Raw genomic sequence first — 15642 nt, forward strand, 5'->3', positions numbered from 1 at the left:
GAAACATTATTAATTCTCCTAATAAAAGCAATTACACGGAACACTGTGGTGCTTTTTGTGGTAGTGTCTCTGCTTAATCCCCAGTACACAGGGGTCCATAAGACTCATTTCACATAGGTACTAAATGTGGGTTTTAGGAATTAAGTATGCACTTGAGCCCTGGTGCCAGAAGTGAAAGGAGTTATCCAATGCACTAAGGCTTCCCATCCCTGTAACACTGCAGATTGAGCCAAGAAGATTATGGACAAATGCAAGTCTAGGAGCTCACCCTGAGAATGGGTTGATGATGAGACACAGCTGCTGGCCCATCAGGGACGACGATGATGGGCAAGTGATAGCGGTTCTGGGATAAAGAACCTGCAGCACAAGCCACGCTGAAGGCCTCAGAGAGTGTCTCAAAGTTCTTCTTGCTAAAAATTGCATTCATCAGCTGGATTATCTGATCCTGAAACAAAGAGGAACCAATCATGTCAGCCAAACATGGGGGGGTGGCGGGTAAGGAAGGAGAGGGAGGGCCACTTTCCCCAACATTTGAGAAGGGCCCAGCCTAACAAAGTGCTAAAAACCTCCTTGTGCAGGAATAGAAGCTTTGACTTATACGCCGGTGATTTTACCTTAGATCTCTCTGCAGATATGATTGGCAAAATAGTCTCATACAAATACAAATATAGTACCCAACAGCCACAAGATTGATGTTTCTTTTATTTTAAATTCATTTTGTTTAAACTATTATTAGGTCAGCCCTATAACAATGGAAGGTTAGTTACCTATACTTCGACTGGGTTGAACCTTAGAATCATAGAATATCAGGGTTGGAAGGGACCTCAGGAGGTCATCTAGTCCAACCCCCTGCTCAAAGCAGGACCAATCCCCAATTAAATCATCCCAGCCAGGGCTTTGTCAAGCCTGACCTTAAAAACTTCTAAGGAAGGAGATTCTACCACCTCCCCAGGCAACTCATTCCAGTGTTTCACCACCCTCCTAGTGAAAAAGTTTTTCCTAATATCCAACCTAAACCTCCCCCACTGCAACTTGAGACCATTACTCCTTGTCCTGTCCTCTTCTACCACTGAGAATAGTCTAGAACCATCCTCTCTGGAACCACCTCTCAGGTAGTTGAAAGCAGCTATCAAATCCCCCCTCATTCTTCTCTTCTGCAGACTAAAGATTCTTAGACTAAAGACTTAGGATTCTTGTTCTTGGGTCTAGAGTTCCCAGCACAAGACACGAGGGTGAAGCCTGAATAAATAAAGAATCTTTAGAATTCCTATTTGTTTCAAAATATAAGGCTACCCCTTGATATAAGCACAGGCATTGGGGCCAACTTTGGATATGAAAATGGCATTGTACTCAAAGCCAATAAGAGGCCTGTATATACACCTCACGTCCCAGAGTGTCCGCCCAATATCCGAGGAATGTATAGTTTGTTTATCATTACAAAACCGGACCAAAACCACCCGCCACAGTCACCTCCTAAACAATCTCCTTTTAGTTTTCTCAAACACATTTAAAGTTCCTCTAATTGCTCAGTTTCCACTGTGTTCATATCTACTGATGTCTCATTTTTCTCATGTTTGCACCTACTGATGGTCAGTGGACATGAGACCCCAACTGAAGGCACCCAGATGGAAGCATCAGATCCTCTATTACGTGCCAATTTCACCAAGTGATCTTCTCCAGAACAGAGCATCTTGAGGGATCGGGGACTTAATCGTCAACAGATACATTGGTTTAACACCATGAAAACGGTAAGGGGAGTTGTTTTAAATATTATAAACCCGCTAAACTTTAAAATAACTTGGGTGGCTTTCTGAAAAAGAGGTATTTTCCCCATTCAGTTAAAGTCATCCAACAAAAGAGCTCCTGACAGTCTGATTTAGAATCAACGCTAAACAATTTTCTCTAATTGGACCAATTTATTTTTTTCTGTCTTGGGACTCTGACAGTCTGAAATGTGCGACTGTGTTCACCAGAACCTCGGTGTCAAAAGCGACATCCAAATTACTCCAGCATCAAGTCTGTTGGCAGCAGCATGAAAAAGGGCCAAGAATGAACTCAGATTCCGTACACAGGCGTCATGCTCAACCCCCTCCATTGCTGCTATTACCTGAATGATGCACCAAGTGGCTCAGCATAGCTTCTTTTTTGAGGTCCTTACATAAAGCAGGTTATAATAGTACATTGAGGTTCAGTGAACTGTACCCTAAAAGACACTAAGTAAATGATCCTGCAGAGGGCTCGCAATAATGATTTCTATTAGGGCTGTCGATTAATTGCAGTTAACTCACGCGATTAACTAAAAAAAAAATTAATCGCGATGAATTGCACTGTTAAACAACAGAATTCCAACTGAAATTTATTAACTATTTTTGGATGTTTTTCTACATTTTCAAATATATTGACTTCAATTACAACACAGAATACAAAGCGTACAGTGATCATTTTATATTATTTTTTATTACAAATATTTGCACTGTAAAAATGATAAACAAAATAAAGAGTATTTTTCAATTCACCTCATACAAGTGCTGTAGTGCAATCTCTATCGTGAAAGTGTAACTTACAAATGTAGATTTTTTTTGTTACATAACTGCACTCAAAACCAAAACCCTTTTACACTTTAGAGCCTACAAGTCCACTCAGTCCTTCTTCTTGTTCAGCCAACTGCTAATACAAACAAGTTTGTTTACATTTACAGGAGATAATGCTGCCGGCTTCTTATTTACAATGTCTCCTGCAAGTGAGAACAGACGTTCGGAAGGCACTTTTGTAGCCAGCATTGCAAGGTATGTACGTGCCAGATATGCTAAACATTTGTATGCACCCTCATGCTTTGGCCACCATTCCAGAGGACATGCATGCTTCCATGCTGATGACGTTCATTCTGCCATCTATTTCTTTTTATAGCAGTCTCAGATGATGACCCAGCACACGTACATTTTAAGAACACTTTCACTGCAGATCTGACAAAATGCAAAGAAGGTACCAATGTGAGATTTCTAAGGATATATACAGCAGTCGACCCTGGGTTTAAGAACCTGAAGTGCCTTCCAAAACCTGAGAGGGATGAGATGTGGAGCATGCTTTCAGATGTCTTAAAAGAGCAACACTCTGAGGCGGAAATTACAGAATCCGAATCACCAAAAAAGAAAATCAATCTTCTGCTGGTGGCACCTGACTCAGAAGATGAAAATGAACATGTGTCAGTCTGCACCACTGTGAATCGTTATAGAGCAGAACCTGTCATCAGCATGGACGCGCGTCCTCTGGAATGGTGGTTGAAACATGAAGTGACGTATGAATCTTTAGCACATCTGGCATGTAAATATCTTGCACCGCCACCTATGACAGTGCCATGCAAACGCCTATTCTCACTTTCAGGTGACATTGTAAATAAGAAGCAGGCAGCATTATCTCCTGCAAATGTAAACAAACTTGTTTGTCTTAGTGATTGGCTGAACAAGAAGTAGGATTGAGTGGACTTGTAGGCGCTAAAGTTTTAGATTGTTTTGTTTTTGAATGCAGGTTTTTTTGTACATAATTCTATATTTGTAAGTTCAACTTTCATGATAGAGATTGCATTACAGTACTTGTAATGGGGGAACTGAAAAATACTATTTCTTTTGTTTTTTTTATAGAGCAAATATTTGTAATGAAAAATAAATATGAAGTGAGCACTGTACACTTTGTATTCGGTGCTGTAATTGAAATCAATATATTTGAAAATGTAGAAAACATTTTTTAATCACAATTAATTTTTTTTAATCACTTGACAGCCCTAATTTCTATCTACTCTCGCTATGTACATATTTCTGTTCTGCCTACTGATGCTCATAGTGTCGGAGAACCAAACTTTTGTGCTTAGATTCATGTCCTAAGAGTACATTATTGGAAGACTACTTCCCTCCCGGGTATATTTCTCTGTAGAAATCAGGTAGACCTCTCCATTTAAGGAGTCACAAACTAAGGTGTTTGGTTTCAGAGTGCTATATGAAATGTGAAATATAGGGAACAGCCGCCAAAACACTGGGTTCTTTTTTCAATCTATTTCAACAAATTCCCTCAATAAACAGAAAATCTAGGATGCAACTGCCTTTTCCTTTGGTAAATTTGAGAATAATTCTTTATATCTGTGGTACTTAAGACCAACTTTCCTCCTGGCTGGTAGTTAAATAATGGGCGCTTGCATAGTTCCCTTTTACCAGCTTCCTATGGGTCAAATTCTGATCTCAGTTACACATGATGCTTACACCTTTTAATGATCTCCAGATACAATAATTAATGTTCTTTCACAAGTGGTTTTTTACCAGCTACTATACCCTCTGGATCATAGGATCTGGTACATACCTCCTTCATCGCTGGCTCTGTACCCACATGGTCTGACAGTCCATAAGTAGCAGCAACAAATAATGCAGTAGTCTCAAGTCCTTCTTCAAACTGCAGATATACCCCACCTAGGTCATCCAAGCGGGCAACAAGGTCCTGGCAGCAACAAGAGAGAAAAACTGTATGAAAAGTAAAGACAAGTACCACTGACAGCAGAACTACTGAGATTAATTCCATCTATTACACATACATTCATGGAGTATTTGTATTGGGATCACTATGAGAATTTTTTCTACTGTAATCTGAACAACCTTTATAGCTATGAAAATATCCAAAACACAAGACCTGGTAGTAATGAGGGACTTTAACTACCCAGATATCTGTTGGAAAACTAGTATGGCAAAATAAAAGGATGTCCAGTAAGTGACTGGAATATACTGAGGATAACTTGTCATTTCTGAAGGTAGAGGAAGTAACTAGTGGGACAGTCATTTTAGACATGATTGTGACTAACATGGAGGAATTGGTTGTAAATCTGAAGGTTGAAGGTATTTTGGGTGAAAACAATCATGAAGTGAGATTTCAAGATTTTAAGAAAAGAAAGGAGTGAGAGCTGCAGAACAAGGCCAAAGCAGACTTTAAACTCAGACCTGTTAGGTAAGGTCTCCTGGGAAGAAAATCTAAGGGAAAGGAGAGCTGACAGTTTCTCAAAGAGACAATATTAAAAGGCACAACAGCAAACTATCTCAATGAGAAGAAAAGATAGGAATGGTAAGAGGTCAATATAGCTCCATTAGGAGCTCTTTAATAACCTGAATATTAAAAGGATTCCTACAAAAAATAGAAACATGGACAAATTGCTAAGGGTGAACATATAAAAGAATAGCAAAAACGTCTATAGACAAAATTAGAAAGGCTAAGATATAAAAGGCAATAAGAAGAGGTTCTTTAAATACATTAGGCACAAAAGACAGACAAAGGGAAGTGTAGGTCCTCTACTTAGCAGGGAAGGAGAGCTAATAATGGACAACATCAAGTAGTCATTTAATGCCTATTTTGCATAACTCTTCACTAAAAGGTAAACTGTGACTAGATACTCAATATAAGTACTATTAACAACAAGGGGGAGAAGGAACACAAGCCAAAGTAGGAAAAACAGGGTTAAAGAATATTTAGATAAGTTAGATGTATTCAAGTTGGCAGGGCCTGATGAAATTAATCCTTTGGCACTTAAAGAAGTAGCTGAAACAATCTTGGAATGATTGCAATTATCTTTGAGAACTCAAGGTGGACAGGTGAGGTCTCAGGGGACTGGAGAAAGACAAACACAGTACCTCTCTTTAAAAAGGGGAACAAAGAGGACCCAAAGAAATACAGATTAGTCAGCCTAACTTTGATACCTGAAAAGATACTGGAACATATTATTAAGCAATCAGTTTGTATGCACCAAGAGGATAATAGGGTTATAAGTCAGAGACAACATAGATTTGTCAAGAACAAATCATGCCAAAGCAACTTAATTTCTTTCTTTGACAGGGTTACTGGCCTGGTGGATGGGGTAGAGAGAGAAACAGAGACAGAACATATCTTGATTTTAATAAGGCTTTTGACACAGTCATACATGATATTCTCATAAGCATTCTAGGGAAATATGATCTAGATTAAATAGCTATAAAGTGAGTCACAACTGGTTGAAAGACCATACTCAAAGAGTAATTATTCATGGTTTGCTGTCAAACTTGGGGGATGTATCTAGTGGTGTTTTGCAGAGCTCAGCTTTTCATTAATGACTTGGATGATGGGAGTGCAGGGTACTCTTATAAAATCCGCACATCACACCAAGCTCGGAGAAGTTGCAAGCACTTTGGAGGACAGGACTAGAATTCAAAACAACGTTGACAAACTGGAGAATTGGTCTGAAATCAACAAGATGAAATTAAATAAAGACAAGTGCAAAGTACTACACTTAGGAAAGAAAAATCAAATGCACATCCCCAAAATGAGGAATAATTGGCTAGGCAGTAGTACTGTAGAAAAGGGCGTTATAGTGGATGACAAACTGAATATGAGCCAACAATGTAATGCAGTTGCAAAAAAGACTAATATCATTCTGGGTTGTATTAACAGGAGTGTCGTATGTAAGACACAGGAGGTATTTGAATGGCTCTATTGGACATTGGTGAGGCCCCAGCTGGAGTACTGTGTGTCAAATGCTGGGCACCATACTATAAGAAAGAGGTGGACAAATTGGAGAGAGTGCAGAGGAGAGCAACAAATGTGATAAAAAGTTTAGAAAACCTAATCTATGAGGAAATGTTGAAAATGGGGCTTGATAACAGTCTTCAAATATGTTAAGGGCTATTAGAAGCAGCACAGTGATCAACTGTTCTCCATGTCCACTGAAGGCAGGACAAGTAGTAATGGGCTTAATCTGCAGCAAGGGAGATTTAGCTTAGATACCAGAAAAAACTCTCTTATTATAGGGATAGGTAAGCAGTGGAATAGGTATCCAAGGCAGGCTGGGGAATCCCCGACATTGGAGGTTTTCAAAGAAAAGTTAGAGAAATACCCATTAGGGATGGTCTAATATACTTGGTCCAGCCTCAACATAGGGAGCTGGACCAGATGATGTCTTAATATCCCTTCCAGTCCTACATTATTAGGACCGTGTGAAAATATTCTTGCATCGTTTTGAGAAAAAAACAGAAGTAGTAAATAAAGGCATTAATTGGCTTGAACCACCCTAGTAATTTTCTGGGTTTAATATGAATTTAAGGTCACTTTTGTTAGAGCTAGAGTCCACATACTTGTTCAACCTTATTCACAGGGAAGAATTCTGCTTTGAAAGGAGTTTTCGAACAAACTCCAGCACTGCAGGGTAGGAGGGAGTTAGCCAATGCTGTATTCTAAAACAATCTTTCAGAGCTGCAGATTTCTAAAGACTGCCTCAGCAATTTAAGAATAAAGCAAGTTCCTACCTCTATCTCCTCCACAATGCCATTCAGGTCTGCCTGCTGGGACAAGTAAGATGCTGTCTGTAATGCCTGAATGGTTCTGGAACAATGAAAATCAAAGCAGGGATGAGCAAGTAGTGTGTGATTTTACCCGTTTAAAAGCATAACATTGTTAAAACCAAAGCAATTACACAGTTTGAATTACAGTTGAAATGGAAAACACAGGCAGATAGTACATTCCGTCAGTCGATTTGGGAATGTGGAGGGGGCGCTCAGGGGGCAATAGAAACCTGAAGACGTACACGGGAAACTGAATATTTAATTTCAGCTATGTCAAGTAAAGGGACACTTTTGGGTTAAGGAAAATGCATGTATAAAAAAAATACTGTACTTGCATTACTGATAAATCCTTAAGTCAATTTTTTTGCATTTCAGTGCTTAAGGATTTCCAGAGACTATAAGAATCCAGAAGTCCCAGAGACGATAAGAATCCAGAAGTTTGGACGGGCACAACTGCTATCAACACTTGTGAAAATGAGAACACCTGTATCAGTCCCTAAATATGGATTTGGGGCCTGACATTAGGAACTTACGTTTGAAAGTCTGGGCCCTACCATTATTCAAAGTAAATTACAGTGTTAAAATTACAGTGATCACTCTCGGGGTGTAACAGTTTTCACAAACCCCCTCTTCCCCTTTTTAAAGATGGATGTTCAGGTCTCTACTTTCTTGCTACCACTTATCTGTACTACACAAAATTACTCAGCATATTTTTAAAAACGAGCAGAAAATTGCTTAGAGCTGGGTGTGGGAAAAGGAATGGGTGTAATTACAAGCAAAGTATACAAAGATTGGGTCAAGACTCTCAATCAAATGTACTTTTCTGACAGGATGTTTAATAGTAAATGTCCATTTTGGTCATGATTCGCAAGTTATTCACTGGCAAAGTGAGTGCTTATTACACATAGGATCTGGTTTTCTTGAGTACATTTCCTGCCTAATAAGCAAACTAAAACACCGATTGACACGAGTGTCAAACAAACTGCACTGATGTTATAATACTGGCAGGACAGAGCTTCTTATTTAGAGCCTCAGTTGGATGCTCAAAACACAGAAATTGCTCTTGTGGAGCACACCTTGTGAGATAATATTGTCAAATCACTGCCAATCAGTGGAGGAAACTTCAGAGGTCTGAGCCATCAACGGTCCCAATACTACAATCTGCTGACGTGCTGATCTCCCGTTGTCTGTCAGTGGGAGTTGAGGGTCTTAGCACCTATAAAGCTTTCTCTCTTCTTCCCCACCTTCTTAGGAACAGCTGCATTCTCTTTCCAAGCTCATCAACTCGAATAAAGCTATTAAATTCTTCTGATGCTAAATATCACAATGCTTGTGTCACCAGACAAAGGATTCCCCCCCCCATTAGCTCTCTCGACCTGTGAGCAGATTGAGGCAGAACAAGCCAGATTCTACAGAGATCAAAACAAATGAACTTTTTTTTTTTTTTAAAAAAGCCAGTCAGTTTCTTCTAAGTTCATTGTTCTTAAACTAAAATGAAAATATTAAAAACTGGTTTGCAAAACCTGAAGGTGAACAATTAAGGGAAGAGAGCATATTTTCACCCGCTCATTCACAAGCATTTTATTCTCCCAAGCAATAGACATTGGAGTGGATAGAAGTCACCGCTGGAAATACAGTGTCTAATTCACTAAATCTGCATTATAAAAAAACCCCATACATGTGCAAGTGCCCTTCACTTTAAAAGAAGCCATCTTTACAAAGGATGAATATGCAGCTGAGTGAATTGTTTTATTTTGTGCAAAACTTACGCCAGGACGTTCTCTTCCTTGCTAAGACGAGAAGTGAGGGCACTAAGTGCTTCCTGGGATGCTAGAGGAAGCCCAAAGCCACTCAGGGCTCCGACGGCATGGAAGATCTGGTTGACTGAGGAATCCTCACTGACAGCTGCAAGAAGCAGCTCTCCGGTCTCATTTGAAATGGCAACCTGAGACAGAACACACAGAAAATGTAAGACCATGTTTAAATTAATCTGTCCTCAAGAATGAACGGGTGCTCCACATTTGACCTAAGAATGGGCAGAATTTGGTAGAGGGAAAAGGTCCTCTGTCATTTGTCATCTTTTAGGTTAAATAATAAAAATCATATTTGTATTGCAATGGCATCCAGGAGCACCAGTCACAGACCAGGCCACGCTGTGGTAGGTGCTGTACACAGAACAAAAATATGGTCCTTGTCCCTAAGTGCTTATAAAGTATAATGTGACCAGTTTTAGTGATTCCTATCAAAAAGATAGTGGCTCCTTTTTGGCTATGTAATAACTCACCAAGAGGAGCCCAAACAACATGAGGACTACCCTCCACCCCAAAAGAGGCTGGCTCTGCTTCAGATACCATATCCGCTATCTGTTCATGCATGCAGTTTGCTTGGTCAAGGCATTAGGGGTGGAGGGTCAGGCAGCAACCTTCACAACCCTGAGATCCTCTGACATCAGGAATGATGTGGAGGGGAATTTGCGTTGATAAAAGGGGGTGACCGTCCAGGGGCAGAAGGGATATCTGCAGGATGACCACCAGTGTTGCCACGTGGCAAAAAGATACAGAGTAACTTGATGGTGAGGACTGTATAGCAATGGGGGCAGGTATAGTCAGGTTTGGGTTGTATGTGAATTTTGAACATATTAAAGAACATTTTGTAACAAGACACATACCTAACTTAGCAATCAAGTGGTCTTATGCATGCATGAGTATTGTGACACAGTCTTTAATTATATGACCACATAATACTTTTCTACAGGGCCCGCTGCTGTATTCAGTACACAGGATGGACACACAAGGGGGCAGAATTAAGGTTGCACTGGTCACTCTAAATCTGGCATTTTCTAACTTTAAATTGCAAAATCAAGCATGCAATGTTATGTTAATGTAGTTTTTGAATGTACAAATTATAAGGCCCTCAAAGCTATGCCCCTGCATGAAAATGCTGATGGTGCTGAGGTAAAAAAAAGCCATATTGCTCTCTACCTCATTAAAACTCAAGGTGAGGTGAAGAAAGTAAATTTTTGTCCAAATGTTCAGAATTGTTCAGGATCAAAATACTTGTTTATATATCAACTTCTACTTCCCCCTGCTGTTAGTATCCTGCAAGGTGGCTGTGTTTTTGTTGTATTTTATATGTATGATTTATTAAATGCCTGGGGATCCTCTAGGAAAAGGTGATTTTATATCATAGTCTTGATCCTAGAGGATCCCAAAATACTTTGTAATCCATAAAATAAAACACAACCACTTTACAGCATGCTAACACAAGATGAAGAAGTCGTTTTGGCCAAGAACAAGAGCAAATGTTGAAACTACTATAATTAGGGGCTTGAACTCACCTCACATCCAGACAGAGCCTGACTGGCTTGTGCAGCATAGAAAAGGGAATCGACACTATTGGGATCCATGTTAGACTTGATGAAGTTACATGCAGCCTGTGCAGAAAGAGAAGTCAATTTATGATTTGAGTCACGCCTCTTGCCACTAAAAATGGAGTTCAGTGACACTCTAAGAAGACCTTAAACACTCTTTGCAAAGGAGACAACTACATGCAATTCACTTCATTCTTGTATTGACCAAAAACCCAAAGTAGGAAAACACACTCTAGAAAGCCCAGTGATGAAATCATTTGCATGTTGTCTGCAATTCAAATGAATGCTGAATTAAAATTGTGTCCAATTTTACTAACCATATTGGACTTAAAATGTATTTAGCAGAGCCACCCCTTCAAGGACAGAGGAAATCCATGTGAATGGTGATTTTACAGATTAAAACACAGTTGATCAGTAAATTTAACATGAAATGGTTAACAGATGACAATCCAGACTTCCAAAAATAAACAGGAAGGAAATCAGCTCAACAGATACAAACTTGAAGTTAAGCAATATGAATTTTTCTCTGCATCCTATGACAAGTTTCTCACTGACAGACTAAAGGGATAAGCAGAGGTCAGATCATTATGATAAGGCACATAAGTTAAAAATAGGAGAGAGTTTTCAACCATTTGTAGATGTTATATGAATAGCTGCTCCTTGAATAACTGGAGAGAAAGTCTGTCACAGGGTTTGGATACATTTATTCTACTGGATGAAGCTAAACACTACATAGTATTTTTGAGTATCAAAATATTACTACTATTTGGCTAGCATTTTGTTACTACTTAAATAACTGGTTAAACAAAAAATTAGGTAAGTTCACGGAGGACAGGTCCATCAATGCCTTTTAGCCAAACTGGTCAGGGATGCAACCCCATGCTCTGGGTGTCCCTAAATCTCTGTCAGAAGCTGGGACTGGACAATTTGGGTTGGCTCATTTGACAATTGCCTTGTTCCTATTGCCTCTGAAGCGTCTGAAACCAGGCTCTGTTTCAAGGGGTCCTCCAAGCAGGGCTGGCATTAGACTTGCTGGGGCCCAGGTCAGAAAGCCAAAGCCTCACCGCCTTAGCGACCTAGTTTCACAGGGCCCCCCGAGCAACTGCCCTGCTTGCTACCCCCAACCCTGGCCCTTATATGCAGAAAAACAGTTGTGGCCCAGGTGGGCTGTGGAGTTTTTATAGCATGCTGGGGAGGCCTCAAAAAGAAAAAGGCTGAGAACCCCTGGGCTACATGGACCATTAGTCTGGCCCAGTATGGCCGTTCTTATCACTCTTAACCATGAAAAAGTATAAGACCTAGAAAAAATAAGTAGAAAAATCACACATACTGAACACATATTGACAGTAAGCAAATGCTACGCTACTGCTGACAAAATGGAGAGAGTTCAGAGAACAGCAACACTATCATTAATGGGCTAGAGGAACTATTTATGAGGAAGGATTGAAATAGATAACTATGTATAGCTTAACTAGGTGACATCTGAGTAGGGTGATGTGATATCTACTCGTGTTTAAAAGATGTAAACGCTAAAGATATCGAGGAATTATTCGTAGTAGGAAAAGAGCGTAAAGATGCTAGGAGCTTAGGACATATTCGTGATACACGCTCTAGAAATATATCTGTATTATAGCCAAGGGCAACAGGAGAAAATTATGTGGGAGTTTTTCCACTATACTCGCTAAAAAAAACAACTAGAAATGGGACAGGAGCACAGAGCAAATTCCAACTTAACAACTGCAAAGTGGTCATCTGATTTCAATGAAAGTGAAACATTTTGAGTAAACCAGCATGACAAAAAGCCATTCCCCACAGCTGAGAAGCAATGACAAAGTGAGTTGAAAGGTATGCTAATACAAGCTAATGTAGTAAAATGAATGGTCTTGTCAGTATTGACGTTTTATGAGTAGTAACTACAGTATTAGCTTATTAGCAACGCCTCAGTTGTCAGCAAAACATTGCTATTATCCAGCAGTTGCCAATAAGCAGAAGACAGGTTTGCAAGGCTGCAGCCAGGGAAGAAAGTGCTGGGATGGTGCCTCTCCTGGCTACATCCCTGCAAAATTGCGTGGAGAGCACAGTAAGAGGTACCACGCAGCATGAGCATTCAAGCTGCAGCTCTTCTCCCTTTTACTGCCCTGCCACTTGCTCCCCTTGCAGCCTACAGACCCTTACCTCCTGTGAGGTCCTTGTGTGCTTGCATGCTTGTTGCCAGTACCAAACCCCATTAAGAATAAAGTAAATGGCATGGGACCGATTCCCAGCAAAGTGTTGCTAATCTGTTAATATCTGGGTTGTTATTAAGCATGATCTACTGTAGAGGAAAATGTAGCTGTGCGTTTTCCCGAATAAAATGCAATATAGTAATATGGTATGGTAGGGGTAAAATTCACAGTAATCAGTGTTACTGATCACAGATCAACAAAATGCTGCACTTCTTGTATTATATTTTTTTCCACAATACAACACAATAGCTCAAGAAATGCCAAGAAAAATCAGATACTTAGCTTGAAAGAAGACCAATAATTAATATTAGTAAGTTATTTCAGGCACCGTTCTAATGTTACTGCTTTTGGAAACACTTAGTGCAACAGGAAGTACCTAACCAAGTTACTCATATGCAGAAATGCTTCCAACTGGTCTCCAAACCTAGGATTTGACAACATATGAAAAAGATCTCATGACAAAAAAGGGTGAGAGGGTGAGAAGTGAATTTTTTTTGACTATACAATTTATTGCAGCATCTCCTCACTTGTTCATCAGATACTTGCACTCCTAGCTTGCTGAGTCCTACAATGGCGTAAAAAGCAGCTTCTAAATCATTGAATGGGCGGTCCAAGGAAGCTTTCAGTCTCTCCACATCACGCCTTGTGAGATAATGGGTAGGTGTCAGGGCTCGGATGCTGGCCACAACCATTAAAACCAAGAGGAAGAGGGTGTGTGAACCTGAAAAAAGAAAGATGCTATTGAGCAGAGTGCATTTTGTTTCATTAACAGAAGGCATGTTTGGCATTAGTGAATAGTTGGCATTGCTGGACTAGCAATGTGGTCCACCCAACTTGAAAACACTTCAAATGGAAATACCTATTCTGGCCCATCAACTCCACAGAACTGAGCAGGAGAACTTAGTTTGAAGGCCACTTTTGGTCTCTCACTCCTCTGGATGGCACAGGCTAGGAGCACTGCAGAGGTGATACTCTCTCAGATCCCTAGTGACAACCCACAGCAGCCTCTGAATAGTTCTGACACTCTGAATAGTGACCAGTAAAACTGTTCAAGTCAGAAGTGGCGACATAAGGCTTTGCAAGAATATTATAGACACGTGAAAGACAATACTTAAGGTGCAGGATCACCCAGGAGTCCCCTGTGAGCAATTTAGGGAGCTAAAGACTTGACTTGGTTCCTAGGTAACCAAAAGGGCTCCCAAGGGGGGAAAGCTGGTCAGAGGGCAGCTGGGGAAACTAAGTGCAGGAAAGATTTCAGTGTGGGATTGCACCCCGACTGCACAATTGTGCTCTGCTGACCTGTATTTTCCACTGCCAGATGGGAAAATCGCCAAGGGCACTACTAGAAATAGACAGTGCTAGACAGTCCAATTCTGGCAGCCCTGTGGGAAAAGGCAAGGGGAAAAGAATGACAAGGGGTGGGACGACTGCATAAAAAGAGAGAACAGAGAAAGAGGATCAGGTCGGGCTCAGGGCTTTTGACCTAATTTTCAAAACAATCAATGGATCAAGCCCCAAAGACATTAAAGACCAATTTCAATCTATGAGCCAGTGTGACTGCCCTGCTCGCCTGGGACAGCGCAGGTCACCGAGCCCTGGGTAAGGGCGGGACCGAAAGCAAGCTCGGGGGAAGGGAGCCGCCCAGGGAACGAACTGCCAGAGGAGCCCGAGCAAGTCCCGAGCCTGACCATCCGCAGGGAACCCGCGACGCCTCCCTCCTCCAGCACCACGACACAACCGACACCCGGAACCCCTCGTGGCTAGGTCAGCCCCCGGCCGCTTGAAGGGGGGGGCCACAAAAACTCCCCGGGCCGGGAGATAACGGATCCCCCAAGCCCGCCCCCCAGGGCTGGGGCTCCCACACGCCCCCTGCACCGGGCAGACCAGCCGCCCTAGGGCCGGGGCACGGCGGGGCCCGGGCCGCTTCCCTGGGCGGCCACACAGCGCTCGGGCGGGGCGGCCGCGTACCGGCCCGGGAGCGCTCCTCCCCAGACCGTGTGGCCCGGGCCCCCACCTGAGGGAGCGGGATCACCCCGGACAGGCGGAACCATCTCGCTCTGCAGGGGCAGCTGCCCTGAGGGGAGGGGGAGGCTGCTCCTTACCCGGGGCCGCCATTCTCCCCCTGGCCGCCTCACCAAGGGAAGGAGAAACGTGTCTGCTTCCGCCCAGGGCGCCGGCCCATACCACCCGGCTCCGCAGGGAGGGGCGAGCGTAGAAGGGACGCGGAAGGAGTCAAACGGCAATGAGCGCTAGTGCATTAACCCTTCTCGTCCCTCCCGAACGGGGAACAAGCACAACCCGCCCTGGGGGTGGGCGCGGAGCTGAGACAATTCCAAAGTATCCCCCCGGTGAGGCCGCGTGGTTCACTCCTCCCGGTTCGCTGGGGGGGCGGGGCTCTGGCTGGGATGTGTATTTCGCTGATTGGTTGAATGCCCAGCCACTCAAATTAAGGGAGGCAGGTTTAAAGGGGCAGTTGGAGGAAAAATTGAAACTCGCGGAGAGCAATCGTTAGAGCAGGGGTGGGGAAACTACGGCCCAGGGACCACATCCAGCCCTCCAGATGTTTTATTGTGGCCCTCAAGCTCTCGCCGTGAAGCGGGGTCTGGGGCTTGCCCTGTTCCAGCCAGGGAGCGGGGTCAGGGGCTTGCCCCACTCTGCGCAGCTCCTGGAAGCAGAGGCATGTCCCCCTCTCCGGCTCCTATGCTTA

General features: G+C 42.3%; 1 protein-coding gene across 4 annotated transcripts in view; it reads right to left on the reverse strand.

The window, feature by feature from the left end:
- Positions 1 to 15186, reverse strand: part of RPN2 (ribophorin II) — a 32371-nt gene extending 17185 nt beyond the window's left edge. The window contains exons 1-7 of one of the 4 annotated variants that reach the window (XM_084645337.1): positions 14950 to 15079; positions 13463 to 13656; positions 10678 to 10773; positions 9110 to 9285; positions 7305 to 7380; positions 4348 to 4482; positions 269 to 445 (exon numbers count right to left, since the gene is read on the reverse strand). In XM_084645337.1, coding sequence (XP_084501463.1) covers positions 269 to 445; positions 4348 to 4482; positions 7305 to 7380; positions 9110 to 9285; positions 10678 to 10773; positions 13463 to 13656; positions 14950 to 14986 — 891 coding nt within the window. In that variant the 5' untranslated portion in view covers positions 14987 to 15079. Of the gene's footprint in view, positions 1 to 268; positions 446 to 4347; positions 4483 to 7304; positions 7381 to 9109; positions 9286 to 10677; positions 10774 to 13462; positions 13657 to 14234; positions 14310 to 14949 lie in introns of those variants that run through there. The other 3 variants (XM_084645338.1, XM_084645340.1, XM_084645339.1) reach the window with 3 other exon arrangements.
- Between the last annotated feature and the right edge of the window lie 456 nt (positions 15187 to 15642).

Source organism: Lepidochelys olivacea, assembly GCF_965140295.1.
Source record: "Lepidochelys olivacea isolate rLepOli2 genome assembly, chromosome: 13".
Classification (NCBI taxonomy): Eukaryota; Metazoa; Chordata; order Testudines; family Cheloniidae; genus Lepidochelys; species Lepidochelys olivacea.